Here is a 21,246-nt window from a genome sequence, read left to right as displayed (position 1 = left end):
GAGATGAATCTCAAGGTTCTAGAGAGAACATGTATACATTTCATAATAAAATGTACTTTGAACTTTAGTTACTTCAGAAATCCTCAACTATCACCCTCTGCCTCCTTCCACCAAGCTGAATTGTCCTAGATGGCCTGGGCTGTAAATTTTTGGATATGATACCTTGTCAAAGGCCTTCTGAGGTTTCTGGAGACCCATCAAAAGCACAACCCTGCACTTAATCTTAACAGATCGATTGTTCTGCCTGGAATGCCCATCAAAGCAATGATTAAAACCTGGCTTTCCAAGTACAGATGATCCTGCCTTCAGAATTGTCCCCAACAATATAGAGCTCCAGCGACCACCAGGTTCAGTAACTCTGCACCAAGTTTATACGTTATCCATGTGATAATGGTTCTCTGCAGGTGGTCAATTTCCTCAAACATCCCCAAAATGTGCAGTTGGAATGTTAACTGGCCACCAAGTCACTCTTATATTAAAAAAAATCGCTGATGAGATTGCTGTGTTATCGGAGAGAGGAGACAGCCTTTTTATCGCTAGTGAGATTGCTCTGCTATGGCGAGGGAGAATATTACCCTGGGTTTCCGCATTTTGGACTTTTAAACTCAGGTTTTTTTTGCATTCTTCTTTTGCCTGATTTTTCTAATTTTTTTAATGTGCAGCAGAGGGGATATGGGGATCGATGTGCCTGTTCAGGGATGAAAGATTTGGGGGTTGATGATCGTGCTGCCTTTCTTTTCTTTCTTGGTTTCATGGCTATCTGGAGAAGAAGAATTTCAGAGTCGTATAGTTTGATAATAAATGAACCTTTGAAATTCTATCCAGTGTGGGTGGGGGGGGGGGGAAATTCCCATTACAGCAAGACAGGTCTGGAGAGCAGTAAATAAAACAAAATCACATTGAAAAGGTGATGCAAATGATGGTGATGTCCTGGGAGCCAGACCAAACAGGGCTCAGACAAATGGGAGTCCCTCCACTTCGGCTACATCTTAGCAAGACGAACCGGGTGAACAGTGACAGGGATAAACAGCAATAGGAGATAGATGTACATTACTGGTGAAGGTTCACAGGGTTGACATAACGGGAGAATAGAAATATAGCATGGATACAGGCTCTTTAGCCCACAATGATAATTAACCATCCATTTATACTACCCTACATCAATTTATTTTGCTTTAAATTCTCCCTGCATTCCCATTTACTCCACTGCAAGCACAAAGCAATTTAAGGAAACCAATTCATCTACCAATATGCAAGATGTGGGAGGAAACCAGAATACCATGAGAAACCCCACCTAATCAGAGAGAACACACAACTCCACAAGGTCAGGACTGACCCATGTCTCAGGGGTACCTTCTGTACCCACTTAAACAGGTATTCAATGCAAGATTTGCAGTGAGTCCACAGGAAAAAAAATTGCGGGGGGGGGGGGAATTGCTGAAACAGGCGGCCACAAATACTCTCCAGTCACTTATTCTCCATTTGGAGTTGTATATGCCACATCCAGTATGACTGTCCTGCTTCTAGAATGCTGAACCATCTTACATTATGATCAGAGACCTCTAATGTTGATCGATGCTGCTAGTTCTCGTAGTTTTCCCTTTCGCTCAATTCCCTTTATCACACACTAATAAAATGACACCACTCTCCCTAAGCCTGCATCCACAGACCCAATGCATCTGGTAAAAGCTGCCAATGATCTCCCTTTCTCTCTGTTCACAGTATACACACACACTTCCTCTTTTCCTGGACTTAATGCATCTGCTACACACCAGTATAACGTGGTCAAATTTTGTTAAAAAGCTCTATTGATCCTAAAAAACAGAAAATGCTGAAAATACTCTAATCAGGGAACGTCTGTGGGAAGAGAAATGAAATTAATGTTTTAATTCTAAAGACCAGTTGGCAGATTTAAATCTGCCTTGCTCTTGTATGAATACTGACCAAGCGCATTAAGAGTGGAAGGGGATGTTATCTTCTGGGGTAATTTGCTTCTCTTCAAGTTCTGTGGGTCTCCGGTGACTGATGGAGCAACATGGGATCTCGTCTTCCAGGTGAGGGCAGGTGGTGCCTGACATATAAATTTATAAGATGGTCACCAAGATCCTATTTCATGGTAATTACTATCCCCAATGAAGCTGGGACTACAACACTAAAAATCAGTTTCCACAGCAGTGAACCTGGAGCTTGTTACTGTGATGGATATGGTGATATGTTTGCTGCTTAATGAATTGATTTTCTCTAATGATTTGTTCATCAGCTTCAGAATGCTCTTGCCACAGGCTTTCAGAACATCACAAAAGCTCCTGCCCCAGTCACTCTGTACTGCATTCCCCAGCACCAAACTTTATTTTAAATATCTCCCCCACCCCTAGCACTGTACTTAAAGTCTTCTAATCTCAAATGTATTTTAGTGGAAAGGTGATCCCTTTGAATCACTGTCTCTCTCCCATGTGCATCTATGTTAAAGTCAACAGACAATTACAATGCAAAGAATGTTTATTATCAAAATTCTGACAAGCAAACATATACAGCCCAAACATGATTTGAGAACAATTGAAGTGAACTGTCACTTAGAGCAACACAAACCAGACTTTCTTGTATCAAATACTGATTTGCATCGACAGTGGTCCCTGGACGTAACAGCTGGATGTACAAGTTCCAGGTGATAAGAGCTGTCGACTGACAGATAAACACAAGCTCAGTGCTCGTCCCTTCACTAAATTCAAAGCTTCATGTCCAAACCCAAGACTGTGGAAGTTTAACCAACACCAAAGGAAGCATCAGTTGCCATTGGTAACAGTATCCGTCTCCATTTCCTCCTCCTCAACTTCTTCTGTAGGACCTGCAAACACAACACATTGTGACTATCATTTTAAATTTGCTACTCAGAGATTAACGATTTCAATAAGTGTCAATAAAAGCTGCACGGAACCAGGAGTTTACAACTCAGCCACAGAGAGAATACAATTTCCAACTCAAAACACTTTAGAGAAAGAACCTGCAGAGTAGGGGATTGAGTACACCAGCATGAGTGATCAAGAGTCACTGCTTCAGCAAGCAGATTCCATTTGAAGGCTTGGTTCAATTATTCACCAAAGCTTTCCCGCCAGCAAGTGGAAACACCATCAGTAACAGCCACACAGCTGGCTGCTGGGACGGTGCTACTCATCTACATTGGGAGGCATTACAGTGCCTTCCAAAGCAATGGTTCCACTCCACGTTCCATCATAGAATGAGCTTACTATGAGGAAAGAGAACACACTTCAGGGATGCTCTCCAAGTGTCAATGAAAAAATGCAACCCCCCCCCCACTGATAAGGTAATGCAGGGAATGTTTATAAGCCTGGTTGCTGGGACAGTGGGACTACCATGCAGGAAGAGGATGAGTAATCAGAACTCCACACCACTTTAAAAATAGTTTAGAAATGAGAAAAAATGGAGCAAGGACAGTTTAATGACTCGACAGGGTAGAACGAGAACCCTTCTCACAACTAGAGCTTAGAACCAGGGGTTACAGCCTCAAATTGGTGTTAGGGCATGCAGGACATAAATTAGGAGAAATTCCTTAACCAAAAAAAAAGCAACTCTTTGTAAATCTTTATCCCAAGGACCACGAGCTCGGTCATCAACAGCAATCAAAATGGAGATTAATAGATTTCTGCATCTTTTCCAACATTTCCTTGAGGCATGGTCTGGGGCATTGTTTCATTTAAAGCACAATATTGGCGTCAGCAATGATTGTCAAAGCCTCTCAAATGCAAATTGAGCACCATGCTGTTAAATGTTCCACGAGCATAACTGGGTGCACACACCTACATTGTTGCTGCTATTCCTCTCTGCGCCTTATGGTGTGTCAGGCAGCAACATCGCCGTTTCTTCAGCATTTGTCTGTTTTTTTTTAAAATACGCCAAGCTGCTCGCTCAAAGCTCAACCCATCGCGGGTGAAAAGCAAGCAAGCAGCCAGATGGATTTGAATGCAAAACCAGTCACCACAAGTCCAGTGCGGATGCCACCACACCAGCAGACAGCACGCAAACCTACGTACTGTTAAATAATTTAGCTCCCCCCCACTGTGCTCATATCTTGGTTTGGAAAGATGCAGTTACAGGTTGGCCAGGAACTTTGCTTCTGTAATCATGAATTGTTTTGGACATCTTGTGAACTTTCCCTACACTTCATCATGGTTGAAGTTACAATTCCAAGGCACTTCAAGCAACAAGAATTTCTTCCTAGTGGATGTTTCTTTCCTAATTGTAGTTTGAGGAAGGTGGGGCACTGAGGCCAATGGCTGAGGGGGTCATGTATGCAAGCACAGTAAGGTTGGATGTTGCGGGTTGATGTTCAGCCTCAGGGCTCAATATTACATCAATAATTTGTAACCACAGTTGAGCTGTACAGTCCATGCAGACAGGTTTCTACCCGTCAGTTTATACTAAGATTTGAGAGTGGAGGTGGCAAGGTCTGTTGACATATTAAAAAAATGGCCTTTGTTTATAGGAAATGCAGATCTACCGAGAGATTTGGACAAAGGGCTAGCAGAACTAAACTACAATTATAGAAAATTTAAAGCACAGACCATTTAGCACCACATATCTACGGGGAAATAGAGCAACTAATCTAACCTCGCATTCCATCATCATGTCATAGTTTTTCTTGTCCAAATCCAAGTTACAGCTCAAACATGTGGTTTGCTACCTCTTATCAATCTTTCTGATAGTGAATTCCATATCACAGGCTGAAAAGAGCCATCTTTCAACTGATTTTAAATAGAAATCCTCTGATTTTTGAAAAATGAAACAGATACTCTATCTAGATCCTTCATACACCACAATTAAATCTCCCCCAAATCTACTGTTCTAGAAATCCAACCCCATCTGATCTTTCATCAGAAAAATCCCATCTTCAATCTCAAAGGCTTAAGCTTGAGCAATTGGGATAAACTTTAATGGGAATCCAGTCAATGTTTATGAAAGGTGAGACAGGGCTTTGTACAATCTCACTAACAGTTTGTTTCTTTTTGAATAGTGCAGGGGTTCCCAACCTTCTTCATGCCCTGGACTAACAGAGGGATCCATGGACCCCAGGTTGGGAACGCCTGAGATTCTAATGGCATAGGGAATTCAGCATCAGAAAGTAGAATAATTAGTCTGCATAAAACAATGCAACACATTACTGGCAGATTGGGCTTGGTGGGGAAAAAATGAACTTTCCTTGCCCCGGACCATTTGATTTTGCAGTGCTTGCTTCTGACTCAAGACTTCCTACTACTCACCAGTCTTGTCTCTGCCTGGGATTTGTCCAGCCTGTAGCATCCCTTTCAGCTTTTCCACCTCAGCCAGAGTTGATGCATTTGCAATAGCATTCTGCAAATGGAACAAAAACAACAGGTTTGAAACGGTCTTGGTGTTGTCCAATAAATATGTCATCCTTTGTCCTCTTCACAGGCCTGCTGTTTCTGTAATTGCCACAGCAACCAGTTGCCCCCATCGTGAAGGAGATAACAATGTACCAACCACTCAAAGCAAGGAAAACCTTGGGGATTTGGAACTAATACTTGCCAAAGCTACTGAGAATATTTTGAAAAAAAAAAGGACTTCTGCAGAAAAAATATTTTGGCATCATGGGTAATAGGTAGTGACTTTATACACAAGAGAAATTATACTACCCCTATGTATTACGTAATTCCGTTAGTCTTGTGAGACCATGGATTTGCACCTTGGAAAGTTTCCAGGGCGCAGAAATTATACTACCCCTATGTATTACGTAATTCCGTTAGTCTTGTGAGACCATGGATTTGCACCTTGGAAAGTTTCCAGGGCGCAGAAATTATACTACCCCTATGTATTACGTAATTCTTATAGGCATCCGTTAGTCTTGAGAGACCATGGATTTGCACCTTGGAAAGTTTCCAGGGCGCAGAAATTATACTACCCCTATGTATTACGTAATTCTTATAGGCATCCGTTAGTCTTGAGAGACCATGGATTTGCACCTTGGAAAGTTTCCAGGGCGCAGAAATTATACTACCCCTATGTATTATGTAATTCTTATAGGCATCCGTTAGTCTTGTGAGACCATGGATTTGCACCTTGGAAAGTTTCCAGGGCGCAGAAATTATACTACCCCTATGTATTAATTCTTATAGGCATCCGTTAGTCTTGTGAGACCATGGATTTGCACCTTGGAAAGTTTCCAGGGCGCAGAAATTATACTACCCCTATGTATTAATTCTTATAGGCATCCGTTAGTCTTGTGAGACCATGGATTTGCACCTTGGAAAGTTTCCAGGGTGCAGAAATTATACTACCCCTATGTATTAATTCTTATAGGCATCCGTTAGTCTTGAGAGACCATGGATTTGCACCTTGGAAAGTTTCCAGGGCGCAGAAATTATACTACCCCTATGTATTACGTAATTCTTATAGGCATCCGTTAGTCTTGAGAGACCATGGATTTGCACCTTGGAAAGTTTCCAGGGCGCAGAAATTATACTACCCCTATGTATTACGTAATTCTTATAGGCATCCGTTAGTCTTGAGAGACCATGGATTTGCACCTTGGAAAGTTTCCAGGGCGCAGAAATTATACTACCCCTATGTATTAATTCTTATAGGCATCCGTTAGTCTTGTGAGACCATGGATCTGCGCCTTGGAAAGTTTCCAGGGTGCAGGCCTGGGCAGGGTTGTATGGGAGACCGGCAGTTGCCCAAGCTGCAGGCCTTCCCCTCTCCACGCCACCGATGTTGTCCAAGGAAAGGGCACTTCGGCACTTGGCACCGGTTGTCGCAGAGCAATGTGTTGTTGAGTGCCTTGCTCAAGGACACAACGCGCTGCCTCAGCTGAGGCTCGAACCAGTGACCTTCAGATCACTAGACTGATGCCTTATCCACTGGGCCACACGCCAACACATGTATAAATTAGGATAAATTATATACAAGTGTTTCCTCTCAAAAGTCACTTTAGGGTTAATACCAGAGGGTAAAAAAGACCAATGTACAAAAGTAGTGAACAGGTTTCCCCTCCCCTTTCCTCTTCAATTTACCACTCTGGTCTCATCTCTTATCCCTACCCACCTATCACTCACCCTGGTGCCCCTCCTCTCCTTTCTCCACTGGTCGACTCTCCTCTCCCAAACTCCTCCTCCTCCAGCCCTTTACCTTTTCTACCCATCACCTCCCAACCTCTTCATCCTCCCTACCCCCACCCACCTGGCTTTATCTATCACCTTCTCACTTGTACTCCTCCCCTCCCCCTCACCTTCTTCCTGCTTCCTTATCAGCCTCGGTTCAGTTTCTTGGCCCAAACTGTTAGCTGTTTATTCATTTCCATAAATGCTGCCTGACCTGTTGAGTTCCTCCAGCATTTTGTGTGTTTAACAGGTTAAATGCTCATTTTTGTCTATACTCCATCTGTGTGTTTGAGATGGTACACACGAGGAGAGCCAATCAGGCAACATTCTTTAGCTTTTGTTCAATGCACTGTGTATGAAGACCTGCCAAGTTTGAGCTCACGAGACCAGTGCCAGAATGGAAGAGTCAGAGCTTGAAGTCACCCAGAGTTGCATGGTGGGGTGAAGGCCAGATGTGAAGGGCTTTAGCTACACCAGACATGTTACCACAGTACAGAAGGTAGTGATTAGTTTGGGGCTAATAAGAGCAATAGGAGTTAACCCAAACTGTCAGCATTCAGCTTGGCCCTTTGCCACTTAGGGCAAGTTGCTTTTTACTGAAATCAAATTATTTCCAGTTGCAGATCTGAATTACAAAAATGACCATATTAACAATTTGATCACAAACAAGAGAAAATCTGCAGATGCTGGAAATCCAAGCAACACACACAAAATTCTTGAGGAACTCAGCAGGCCAGCTTCTATGGAAAAGAGTAAACAGTCGACATTTACAGTCCTTTATGTTTATGTTTACAGACATAAACAGTCCTTCAGCAGGACTGGAGAAAAAAAGCTTTGGAGTTGATTTAAAAAGTGAGAGGAGGGAGAAACAAGGTGATAGGATGAGGTAAGAAGCTGGGAAGCTGATTGGTGAGAGACACAGGGCTGGAGAAGGGGGGAGTCTGACAGAAGGCCATGGAACAAAGAAAAGGGGGGAGGCAAGAGAGGGAAAAGGGGATGGGGTTTAAGTTTAAGAAATTGATGTTCATGCCAACAGATTGGAGGCTACCCAGACGCAATATAAAAGCGTTGTTCCTCCAACCCAAGTCTGGCCTTATCACGACAATAGAGGAGGCCACAGAAAGACATATTGGAATGGGAATGGGAGTGGAATTAAAATGGGTAGCCACTGGGAGATCCTGCTTTTTCTGGCGGACGGAGCTTAGGTGCTTGGTGAAGCGGTCTCCCAATCTACATCAGGTTTCACAATGTACAGGAGGCCACACCGGGAGCAATGGACACAGTACATGACCCTAACAGACTCACAGCTGAAGTGTCATCTCACCTGGAGGGACTGTTTGGGACCTTAAATGGTAGTGAGGGAGGTGGTGTAGGGGCAATAGCAGTTGTTCAGCTTGCAAGGAGGGAGATCAGTGCGGAGGGATGAATGGAGAAGGGAGTCACGTAGGGAGCGATCCTGTGGAAAGCAGGAAGTGTGTGTCGGGGGGAGATGCGCTTGGTGGTGGGATCCTGTCGGAGATGGCGGAAGTTGTTGAGAATTACGTGGGGTGGGGGGTGAGAACAAGAGGAACCCTATCTCTGGTAGGGTGGCGGGAGGATGTGGTGAGAGCAGATGTGCATGAAATGGAAGAGATGCAGTTGAGGGCAGCGTTGATGGTATAATTTGAACTGTCCTTTCCCCAGACTATCTCCAAGAACTTGACATTGCGGAACGAAAATAGCCATTTACTTGGATTTACATATTTATGCACATTTTTCCCCTCTGACCAGAGTCCTCAAGAGTTCAGATATAAAACAGACAGTTGGTGCTAGCAATGTACTAAACCTAGACAGTTAAGGCCATTTAACCAACCTTCTCTCTGTTAGCTTTAAAAACATGCCTAGTTTCTCAAACCCTTGTGCCCATTGCAACTAACCCCAGTGTCCACTCCTCTATTCTCTCCCTGAAGTCCTGAACTTCGCTAAGCCACTGTTCAAATTACAGGACATCATCTGTCCAATTCAAATATCTTTTGAAGAAAAACAAGTGAAGTTTGCCCACACCATTCCTGGTTGCAAAGTATTCTCAAACAAAAAAGACCAAATTTGAGGAAGTAGTAAAATTAATGTTTCAGAACTTGGAGCAGTTAAAAATTAAACACGTTTAAATTTGCAGGATGGGTGCATTGAACAAAAGGAACATCTGTAAAAGGGTGGAAACTGATTGAGTAACACAAAGGATGTGAGTGAAGGCCTTTAATTGCAGCCAATTAATTTCCTGTTTGCATCTCCTCCAGATGGACAAAGTCAAAAGAAAGTTCTGCAAATATTGTAGTTATTGGGAGACTAAAATACGAGAACACTGTAAACACCCAACAGTTTAGGTAGTAACAGAGAAGAGAAAATTTTTAGTTTGATTTGTAATCATGTAATGGCCGTTGTGACAAATGGTGTGTTAGCTTTTATATCAAGATTTGATTAGAGGAACAATAATGGCTTTTCAACTGAAGAAGGCCCAGTGACCCCCAACCCAATGTATAGTGGACAGATGTGATTTGCTTACTCAAGAGATGCACCTGCCACAGAGGCAGTGCTGCAAAGTTTCACTGGAGCGTTCTCGGGATTTTTGAGGGGCTGGTTTTCTGTCTACAAAGAAAGATAGAATGTACAGGGACAGTGCTGTAGGGGTAGGAACAGTGAGGGCTAATCACTAGTAAATAGCGATTTGGAGTGTGCTAATGTGGCAACAGGGAACTGCAGACAAAGCCTAGCAGTAGTCATAGGAGTTGTTACTGGATTCCAAGTTTCAGGAGCTTGATTAATTGTGCTATAGTGCGCATCCATCATTGTAATAGAAGACTGGATTAAGTAGAGCCATGGAATGCAGCAGCAACAACACCCAAGTTTCAGGAATTTCTTTACGTTTTAATGTGCAGCAGTATGTAATAGACCTGTGGACAGTCACTTTAATCATTAATAAGATTACTGTTACCCAATTACCTGCCTAGTCCGTAACTTAATTCATCTCCCTCTAGACAGTATTGAATTCAACCTATAATTTTACTGGTAATCTCATCAACTGACAATGTGCCAAATTCATGCTCAGGTAGATCAGTTTTGACTGGTCTCCTGCTGTGCACCAGCTTTATTAATAAATGGTCTTTCAGTTCATTCCTACAGACTGTATTGGAATCTGAAGAACGAGAGGAAGTCACCGAAACTCATAAAAGTGGTAAAAACTTTGACAAGTTAGATGAAGTAAAGATGTTTCCTTCAACTAAGAATTCTTGGAACGGGGCAGTTTGGGAATATAGGATAGGCAATTCAGGTTTGAGATGAGGAAACATTTTCAAGGTAAATGTTTGGAATTCTTTACCCTGGAAGCTCAGTCACCGAGTCCATTCCAAAGAGAAAAATAAAGGTAGGTTGCCCACAATTCTGATGAATGACAGAGCAAATTCAAAGGCAGATGGCTTACTCTTGCTTCTTATTTTCCCAAAATTAATATATCCATTAATTTGTCACAGAAACACCAGTGCCATGTTTACCTGTTATTCCTCTCACTGCCCAAAGAAAATATATCAAATTAGCTAACACAGTGGGGAGAGGGGTGCCACCTTTGGATTCATCCTCCAACCACCCTCCCTCTCCTCACCTGATTTGCAATTTTCTATTTTTGTTGGGTAGAATTATGGAATTATGGTGCAAATGTAATCAGTCATCACCCAAGAGAACAGATCAGCTTTAGTGCTTTGTTGCCGCACTGTACATTTATTCAGGAGAGACTTTGAAAAACTTAAGTTACAAATTACTTTGTGATTATTTCCTTTTTTTTACCTGATCAGACAAATATCTTGTTCATACATTATTCCCAGAAACATTCCAGACCCTACCCCGTAATATTCCGTCATTTCACTTTCCAATTCCAGCATTTACCTTTGAGAGGTCCATTTAAAGTTGCAGCACAAACTAGACTATTACCTTAATTGCTTCAACTTCAGGTCCAGAAGGCCCCATTTTCTTCTTCTCTCCTGACAATCCTGCACCTGGTGTGAAACTTAAAACACACAATTTAGTCAATTAAGCTGTCACACACAATCTTCTCTGGACCTTTAAAGCCACAATATTTAAAAACCAGTGCGGTATCTGTTCTTTTCATTAACTGATACATTTTACAGCACTTCCCTGAACAGATCACTACTTGAAATAACTTCCCTCAGAAACACAAAGATGCTGGGATGGTAGCAATTGAAGTAGCCAGCAATTTGGAAGCACTATTAATCCTTGACAAGTTAACAACCTCTAACAGGTTAAACAAGATAAGCCCAAAATTACAGTGTTTCTGAGGCAAGACATCAAGTTAAATTTAGTATCTGTATCTTACGTCTTTGTTTTCTTGGTTATATCCTTTGCAAGCTGTGCCCCACGTTTGCCTTTGAACATTCGATCCGCTTCCTGACGTTCCTGTGGCGATACATCACATCCAGTTACAGTCAAACTGATTGGCTTATCCCAGAACAGTAACATTTTGCCTACCCCCGTACTTTTAGGAACACCAATATATAGTTTACACTAAACCACATCCTAACAAACCAGGAATTAGTCAGGGAATAATGGATTCCCTTGAATGCCCACCCCACGTATCAAGTTGTCACAATGCAAAGAGTTTCACTGGGCTTTGCCACGTAGCCAGACCATAACACTGCAGTTGAGTAATAATCTGTGTCTCCCTGCTTCCCAGCTCCCCCCCACCCCACCCCGAGAACCTGGCTCATCAATTGTGATCATGCCCAAACTCAGGACAAAGTGAATCCAAAACTGTCCCAGATTTATGTTTAAAAGCTTGTTGGCAATTACTTCTGCCCCAATGGGTACATAGTAACTTTGCAGTAGCTACAGGATCAAGCATGGGAAAGACCACACGTGGATGCAATCAAGTCCACAATGTATCTATCATTAATCTGGATGAAATCCAACTATGATGAATGTGCACAGGAACCAATCACATGTGAGAGCAGCACATTGAACAGGTAATGATGAAATATTTAAAGCACAGATTTCAAAGTCAGCACGTTATTTTACAGGAAGTCAATACACTTAGTATTATTCTTATTACTCTAAGATTCTTGGGATGTTTTACATTACATAAATGCAAATTTCTGTTAATCTCCAAAATAATTAGCAATTGATTAACCGTGGAGGTATTTGGTGCGTTGATACTTATTCCCAAGATAATGATATACACATATAATCTAACAGAACTTTCTAGAACTGGTGAAAAAGCAGTGTGGTTCTTACAAAATAACATTACTACCCAGATACTTAATTCAACAGAGTCAATTGTCAAAAACAGTTTATAATGTCTAAAGAACTCAGAATAATAGCAAAATAAAGACACTCTCAAAATCGTGAAATCATTGCTTCAGAAAGCTCTTAACAATAAAGGTCAACCTGTACCTAACCCAAGGTAGGAAGGAATCCAGCAAAATAACCTTCATGACTGTGAAAGGAACACGGCTAGTATTTTTGGATTTAGCACTAGTTTTGGTTATGAACCTGGATTAAAAAATGTGGTTTAGGAAAGCAGCAAGCGGAGTAAATGATTGTTTTTTGAAACTAAGGATGGTTGACTGTGGTGCTCGCAAGAGCCAGTGCTGTTACCGCTGCTTCCTGATTTAGAAATAAACTGCACTGTTGAGTAAAATTACAACAAAGTACCCACCATCAATCACCCAACCAACAAGATGAATTCAGATTTCTGTTTTACACAGGTTCGCTACACAGCAGTACAACTCGATGGGAGAAGGGAGGAGGAAAGAACTGACTGCTGCTCCATAGTGTGAACAATGACAGAGCACAACAGCGCACACCAACACACACCAATGCACAACGGTGCACACCAACGCACAACAGCACACACCAACATTAAGTTCCAGCTTTGCATCTGATGCCAGACATTACTTCGACTTGGTGCAAGCTGATGGAAAGGACTGAAGGCCCAAATCAAAGTTTAACACTAGCCTCTTGTCCATGATACAATAGTACAACAACAACGATAACAGCCAGAGCTACAAATTTCAAGTGCTTAAACCAGCAACACAAAACTGAATCTTGTGTATTTATACCACTTTTAAAATCAAGAGTTCAAGGAACAGTGGCCTGGAGGACTATCCAGAGACACGTTCAAGACCTGGCAGAACAGCAGAGGGATCTAAATTTAAATTGATAACCAGTGCCCTGTTGCAGTCAGAGGCTATCGTCCCCACAAGCATCATTAACACATTGAAATTTTACTCAGCAATGCAGTTTATTTCTAAATCAGGAAGCAGTGGTAACAGCGCTGAACCTTTGGAACACCACAGTCAACCATCCTTAGTTTCAAAAACCAATCATTTACTCCGCTTGCTGCTACCTTAAACCACTTTGAAAATTAAAAAAAGCCCAGGTTTAGCTGGCCCTCTGCTTCTATGAGCCTCAAGTGTTATTAACTGCATTTTGTGATACCTTGTAAATACGAATTTAAAAGGCACTTAACAACACCCTTTAAACATAGAATACTACAGGCCGTTCAGCCCACAATGTTGTGCTGATCTTATAACCCCCTTCTCTCCTACAGAGCTCTTTATTTTTATGTCATCCACATGCCTATCTAAGAGTTTCTTAGAAGTCCCTCATGTATCAGCCTCTACCACCACCTCCAGCAGGGTGTTCCACACAAAATTTGTTCTTTGGATATCTTTTTGACTAATCTACATTGAAATTAATAAGACATGGTTTTTTACAAATCGTACTGGCTCCCCATAGTAAACTTTGCCAAGTGTTTGGCAATTTATTTTCCCGATTGTCATTTCTAAAATCAGCATTAATATACCGTTGGATCAGCTTAGTTGCCAGGAAAATCCCTATGCCTTTCTTAAACAAAACCGCCACATCTGGAATTTCCCATTCCTGTCATCTCCCCCAAATTGAAGGATTAGAAGACTGTGGTCAGTTAATTTCACTTAACAACCCAAGTATCAGGAGGGAGATGGGGGGGAATTGACAAGTTATGGACAATGATGTGCTGGTTGCGAAGGCTACTGGAGTGATAGGTGAGTGAAAGAGGAACCCCATCACTGGTGGGGTGACTGCAGCATCGATGATGGAGGAAGGAAAGCTCCTTTCGTTGAAAGTGGAGGACATCTCATTAGTTCTGGATTGAAAAGCCTCATCCTGAGAGGAAACGTGACGGTGACAAGAGAAACTGAAATAAGGGGATGGCATTTTTTAAATGAGTGACAGGGTGGGAAGAGGTATATTCCAGGAAGCTGTGAGAATCACTGTAGCATACCAGACAAACAGCATTACATACCATATTTACCCACCTGTCCAACAGGCTAGACTGACCAGAGCTGGCAGTATGCAGACAGGAGGGCCAGAAAACATACTAAATTACAACAGGAAAGAACCAACCATTGTCCTCCAACCAAGCTGCGCTACAAAACTGGCAACTAGTGAACATAAGAGATCTATCTTGTCCATGAAACAAAACCAAACCCACCTGGTCATTCCATGCCCAGCCGATGGAAGATACAATTGCAAACACTGACCAAAGAGCTGACATCAAACTTTCCAATCCAGCTTGACAAATATTCCATCAAAGCATTAACATTTCAGACATTTAGGTTCATATCTAAGTTTGTTACCACCTCAAAGATACATCTGAATTCTTCACTCACACCTAGCCAAAGACTGGAAATAAATTCCATCTCAATGTACATGACCAAACTTAAAATTGCCCATTTCTGAGCTGGATCTACATCAATGTGCAAGGAAACTACCCATTGCACATTTTGTGAGCCTACCATCAGGAGGCATTGACAATTTGATCAGTTCTGTGCACAAGATTAAAAATGCCTTCATTTTAACTAATACAGTTTGTCAAACGATACAGCTACTGCTTTTGGGGTTGGGGAAGTATGCCAAAATCCTTTTGGTTCTACCGTTAACTTTGGTCTTCCTTGAACCACAGCAGAACCATTTTTAGACTTCAGACCCATTTATGCCATTGGTTTTCATAGAGACCAACACTGCAGTTGCTCCACAAACAGTATAAACTTCTTTACCACTACCACTCTTCTTTGAATGTCAACCACACCATGGTCAGTTCAGTCAAATGCTTTTTTGATGTAATTTTCAAATGACGTACAAGTAATTTACTGTAACGCTGCCCTCTGGGTCTCCATAACTGTATGTATTCACAACTTACCAAGCTAAACCCCCATGAGTAACCATCTCCTCCCCAATGTCAGACAATGGCCAAGCTCAAATTCAAACTCAAGTTTGAGTCTATGTTCCTCAAGATGCAGATACTCCCTATGTGTACTACTTTCCTGCAAGCTCATCAACATACTGGCAGCTCTTAAGAGCATAAGATATGGAAATACCATTGTCCAATTGTGTACGGTGTAATCTTGAACTGACATTAGTTACATCTACCTTGCCATTTATAGATTTCTTAGCATTATCTTAACAGCAAGTAGCACCTCTGCCTCACAGCATGCACTGACAGGAAAAGACAGTTGAATAAAATACCAGAGAAAAATCATTTTTCTGCAAATATAATCTGTCACACAAGGGAATAATTCCAGCATTCTGTCAGAGCTGTGGCAATGGAACTCAGTACTCCAGGGAGCATTTTCCTTCTCATTTCAGAGAAGACATCACCATATGACATGATTTGTTTATATTGATGAGCTCCCACAAAACAAATCCTTCAATCTAAAGGAACCTCATTCCATAGTGTCAAGATATACAGACAACAAACTGCACAAAATCTTTAACAAAAATGTGCTGCAGCAGCTGATCCAAACCATACCTTCAGCTTCACCTTCTGGAAATCCAGGACTTTAATTTGTGGAACTTTGTGGATTACATAAAGTCGATAATGTTTCTTACTCGTTACAGGATTCCGCAGGAGGCTGCAAAAATCAGGGTTCATTATTTTTAAGTACATTCAGCCTAACAAACCGTCAGTACAGTCAAAATTTCACTGAATGGAGGAAAAAGCAGGAAATATAGGGTGACATGGAACAGAACAAGTTAATGGCTTGGCACAGATGCTGTCATATGAGTTGGCAGATGGCTTCAGAAAAACAGCAGGAATATACAGGGTTCAGTAGAAAACTGGCACAATAGAAAATAATCATTTTGCAGGTCACTGCTAGTGCTTGTGTTATAAATGGCTTACATCAGGTCATTAGGATTCTGCAGGCCACAGTGACCAAAGCAGAATATGTTATCAGTTAAGTCCAATCTGAGCAGCATCAAAAACAAGAGAAAAATCTGCAAATGCTGAAAATCCAAGCAGCACACACAAAATGCTGGAGTAACTCAGCAAGCCAGGCAGCACCTATGGAAATGAATACAGTCGACGTTTTGGGCCAAAACCCTTCAAAGGTCCTGCTCTTTTCAATAGATGCTGCCTGGCATGCTGAGTTCCTCCAGCATCTTTTGTGTGTTCCTCTAAGCAGCAGCGATGGTGTTACATTGCCATCTGCTGAAACAAACACAATGACAAATTCAAAGTTCAGGTAAATTTATTATCAAAGTACATATATGTCACCATGAACAACCGAGATTCTTTTTCTTGTGGACATTCTCAATAAATCCAATAACAATAATAGAATAATTGAAAGACCACACCAACAGGGTGGACAACCAGTGTGCAAAAGGCAAATGACAAATATAAAAAGAAAAAATAATAAATAAGCACTAAGTATCAAAAACATGAGACAAAGAGTCTCATCTTCATGGAACAGGGGCAAATGAAGTTGAGGGAAGTTTCGGAGCCTGATGGTTGAGGCTAATAACTGCTCTGGAACATGCTGGTGTGGGTTGTACCTCCTTCCTAATGCAGCAGTGAGAAGAGACATGATGTGGGCAGTGAAAGCTCCTGATGATGGATGTTTAACAACACTGTGTAGAGTTGATCAATGACGGGAAGGGCTTTACCTTGGATGGACACATGGTCACAGCTCACAAACTGGCTAGCTGGACAATTTGGGTTTGAGCTCCAACAAGATGCCTTTTATACGAAAACTTCCACTCAGAAATTTGAGTTTATCAGCGCCCAACTAAAATTTAGTGTGGGTTTTACAATGGCTGGAATGTGTATTCTTACATTGATGGGCTCCTTCTCTCATCACAAAACATTATAATATTGAATTGACACACAAATTAAAATTAAACAAGGTTCTATATCAATGATCCAAACTGGTACTTGATAGTAAACAGAAGGGCATAATGCCACACTTAAGTTGTGTATTTTTATTTACAAAGTACACTGGCCAGGCTCAACATGTCAGTTACAAAGTTGTACATACTACAGTTACAGTCCCGGATGTGTCATTCAAATCAGATAAATACAATCAAAAACAGTGATAAATAAACTTTTCACAGGCTTCCAACTGGGTACAGGTATCCATGATAACCAACATTTCGATGATAAACGCTGCTATCTTCATCAGGGATGATGCCTGGTATATCTAGTGGTCTTTATACCCCCATATTCCATCCCCCCGATTCCTTAGTCCTCACCCAATCAGGTTTCAGGAGTCCCACCTTGCTTATAATTGAATTCCAGTTCTTAAAGTGAGACCCTCGCCTTTGTTAAAATCCTTTTCCTCTAGTTTTATTTTAGTGGCTTCCTTCACCAGGTGGTTTCAAAAGTCACTGGCACTGCACAGTAATTTTGAGCAATTGTCCCACAGGGTGAGAGAGTGGAAACCTGATTGGATGAGGACCAACCAATCAGTAGGGTCAGACTACAGGGTGGGGGAGGGTATAAATACCACCGGACTCGACATGCCCAGGCATCATTCCTGATGGGCACTTACAAACAAGCTGGCTGAATTCAGCAGGTCAGGCAGCATCCATTGAAAGGAGCTCAGCCCGAAACGTTGACTGCTCATTTCAACGGATGCTGCCCGACCTGCTGAGTTCATCCAGCTTGTTTGTATGTGTTGATTTGACCACAGCATCTGCAGTGTACTTTGTGTTTATCATTCCTGACGAAGATGGCAGTTTATCATCAAAGCGCTGCTATAGTTGATACCTGTACCTGACTGGAAGCCCTAGCAAGTTTATTTGTCATATGTACCAGCAAAGCACCAAAGTCCTTTTTCAAAAACAGTAAACAGGCAGTGAAACTTCGTTAAGAGACGACACGTGATCAGATGTTGCCTAGCATAAAATATAACACTGCCACAGAAACAAGACCAACTAGCCACCTACTAGTCAATAATGAACATACCTCAAGAACGAGAGGGACTTGATAGTTGAAAGTGTATCTAGATCCCCCTATGGAGAAAGGAAAAAAACACATGAATACCAGCAAGGCAACAGATGCAACACTTTTATTCAATGACATTACCAGGGACTGGAGGGCTTGAATTACATGAAAGACAGCTTAGAATGACTCCTTTCCCCTGGGGTGTAGAAAACCCAGCAGTGGCCATACAGAGGGGCAAAAAACCATTAAGGACATAGACAAGCAGCGTGGTCCATCTTTTTCCTAGGGTAAGAGAGTCTACAACTAGAGGGCACAAACTGAACATATAGGGAAAAGTTTAAAAGGACCTGGGGGGCAATTCCCTGTGCGCAGAATGAGCTGCCAGAGGAAGTGGTAGTTGCGTGTGCAATCACAATGCTCGGAAACACAGGGTAGGAAATATTGTAAAGGAAGGCTGCAAAGTCAGCGAGTGCAGGAGCAATGAGAACTGACAGTATTGACATGTCAGAAAGTGGCTCCACTCACCAGTTCCTGTAGATTGTTGTTCGTGAGCACCAACTCCTGCAGGTTTGGCAGGGCCTGCTCAAGGCCTTCGCCTATCCGACTGAAACAACATTTTATAGATCATTACTACAAATACCTGTAAATCATCACGTACCGTCAGTGGGAATAGTTTTATGCCAGAAAATATTCTAACAGTTCAATCACTAAATCGGAAACAGAGAAGTCTACTTCACTGCAGGTATTTTATGATGTACTGGGTCCAGAGCAGGGTTTCCCAACCTTTTTTATGCCATGGACCCCAGGCTGGAAACCCCTGGTCTAAACTGGAGACCGAATGCCCAGCCCATCACAGTGTACTAGCTGAAAATGCACACAATGCTACAATTCTATGTAGCATTTTCCCTTTGCACTTGCCTGTAGAAAACCGTCACTAATTGGCACCCAGCAGTCCTTTGACATTCTAATTAATGAATTTATAGAAATGTATTAGTTTCTACTAGCTGAAATTCTTATCTTACTTCTTAAGGATATGCAATATTAAAACTGGCTGATAAATCTGACATACATCTTCACCTTTCAGTTTCTGAACAATTTTAATATTTACATGAAGTCATCCAGTTCTGCATAAACTTTAATGACTTCCCGCTGGAACACATTGAGCCTTAAAATTCCCATTTACAATGCTACAATAGACAATAGACAGTAGGTGCAGGAGTAGGCCATTCGGCCCTTCTAGCCAGCACAACTATTCACTGTGATCATGGCTGATCATACATAATCAGTACCCCGTTCCTGCCCTCTCCCCATATCCCTTGACCCCGCTATCTATAAGAGCTCTATCTAACTCTCTCTTGAATGCATCCAGAGACTTGGCCTCCACTGCCTTCTGGGGCAGAGCATTCCACATATCCACCACTCTCTGGGTGAAAAAATTACCTACCAATGTACCACTTAAATACACACGTGCCCATTTATCCTACTATAAAACGGTCCCCTTCTGTCAGATTGAGCAAGTTTCCATCAAAGGGCTCACTCACCAGATCCGATTGTTGTTCAACAGCAGGCTCTTCAATCTGCGGAGCAACGGAAAGCCATCCAACTTCCGAATCTCATTGTCGGAGAAATCGATGGAGTCAAACTGATCCAAAGTCGCCCCCAGGTTCTCCACCACGGGGATTTTATACCCTACAACAGGGAGAGAGTTCGGTGAGACAAACCAGGAGCGAGTCGAGTGGGAGGGGACACCGGGACAGGGCCAGAGGGAGACAGACCGAGGAGATTCCCGGGCCCGCCGCTATCGCGGCCTCCGGCCGTTTCGTTGGTTCCCGCGCCCTGCACCCGACCCGGCCCAGCGGCTCACTCACCCCGGAGGTCGAGCTCCCGGTCCCGCACCGGGTTGGTGTACTGCGCCGCCAACTCAATCAGCTCGGCCGTCAGCTTCACCATGCTCACCAGCGACTGCAACGCACGCCGGGACCTGCGTCACTCCCGCGAGACCTTCCTCCCGAGATGCTTCAGAGCTCGGGTTCGGCCCTTACTCCCGTGGTGCCTTGCGTATTTAACCCTCTCTCTCCCACCATGCCTGGGTGGATCCGATTTCGCTCCCGGTGCCGTGGCGGAGTTGCTACCGCCCGGGCAATGGGAGTGAGTCAGGCCCAGGCGCGGAGGCGGTCTGAGCTGGCACGGCCCACCATTGAGTGTGAGTAGGGCTGGGCTGCTACATTGAACCACTGTCGGGTCCTGAATCCTTGAGTTTCTATGTCAAACTTAGGGGGTCTGAGTGAAATAGATGCCGTTAGGGGGAAAGCTGAACTTGTGTAAGATCAGAAGGGGGTTTGATGTGAGAGGCTTCCCCGCCCGGCAGAAGCCTTGAACCGGAGACAGCCTCGGGATAAAGGACTGAGATGAAAGTGAATCTTCTCAATCCCTTGTTCTGTGCTCGCTGAATCATTTATCTGCTCAAGGCTACATCAGGATCAGCTTTCTGATTCAAAGAAACAGGCCCCAGTGAGTCTGCAGCAACTACCCATTTACACTTAACCTATATTAATCTCACTTTATCTCCTGCTTTTCACTTTCTTCCAGTTTTCACTGCTTCTGAAATCTATAGTTATTCCCTCCTTCACACTGAACCATGCCGATTTCAACGGTGTTTTGCGACCTTGACGTTGCTTTCTCTGGGGAAATGCCTCATTCATAGATAAATGTAAAGGGCATAGCAGAAAAGTCATTAAAACCCGGTGATGAGGAGAATCCAGAGTTGTTGCTAGCAACAGGAAGTTGATTTTGATGGTAAACACGGACCCCTGGTGGTCAGACATGGAAGCGCAGCCCCACCGCCGGGTTACAAACTTGTTC

The 21,246-nt window shown here is 42.7% G+C and overlaps 1 protein-coding gene across 1 annotated transcript; it reads right to left on the bottom strand.

Moving 5' to 3' along the window:
- Positions 1-2,481: 2,481 nt before the first annotated feature.
- Positions 2,482-20,403, bottom strand: snrpa1 (small nuclear ribonucleoprotein polypeptide A'). Its single transcript, XM_073032972.1, has 9 exons — positions 20,253-20,403; positions 19,926-20,073; positions 18,910-18,988; positions 18,406-18,452; positions 15,970-16,072; positions 11,497-11,576; positions 11,094-11,169; positions 5,277-5,367; positions 2,482-2,845 (listed from the first exon to the last, which is right to left on the bottom strand). Exons 1-9 carry the CDS (start codon positions 20,332-20,334, stop codon positions 2,784-2,786), a joined length of 768 nt encoding a protein of 255 aa, XP_072889073.1. The 5' UTR covers positions 20,335-20,403; the 3' UTR covers positions 2,482-2,783.
- Between the last annotated feature and the right edge of the window lie 843 nt (positions 20,404-21,246).

The sequence above is a fragment of the Hemitrygon akajei genome, chromosome 30, assembly GCF_048418815.1.
Source record: "Hemitrygon akajei chromosome 30, sHemAka1.3, whole genome shotgun sequence".
NCBI lineage: Eukaryota > Metazoa > Chordata > Chondrichthyes > Myliobatiformes > Dasyatidae > Hemitrygon > Hemitrygon akajei.
Note: the sequence above shows the minus strand (reverse complement) of the source record. Positions and strands in the feature narration are given on the sequence as shown.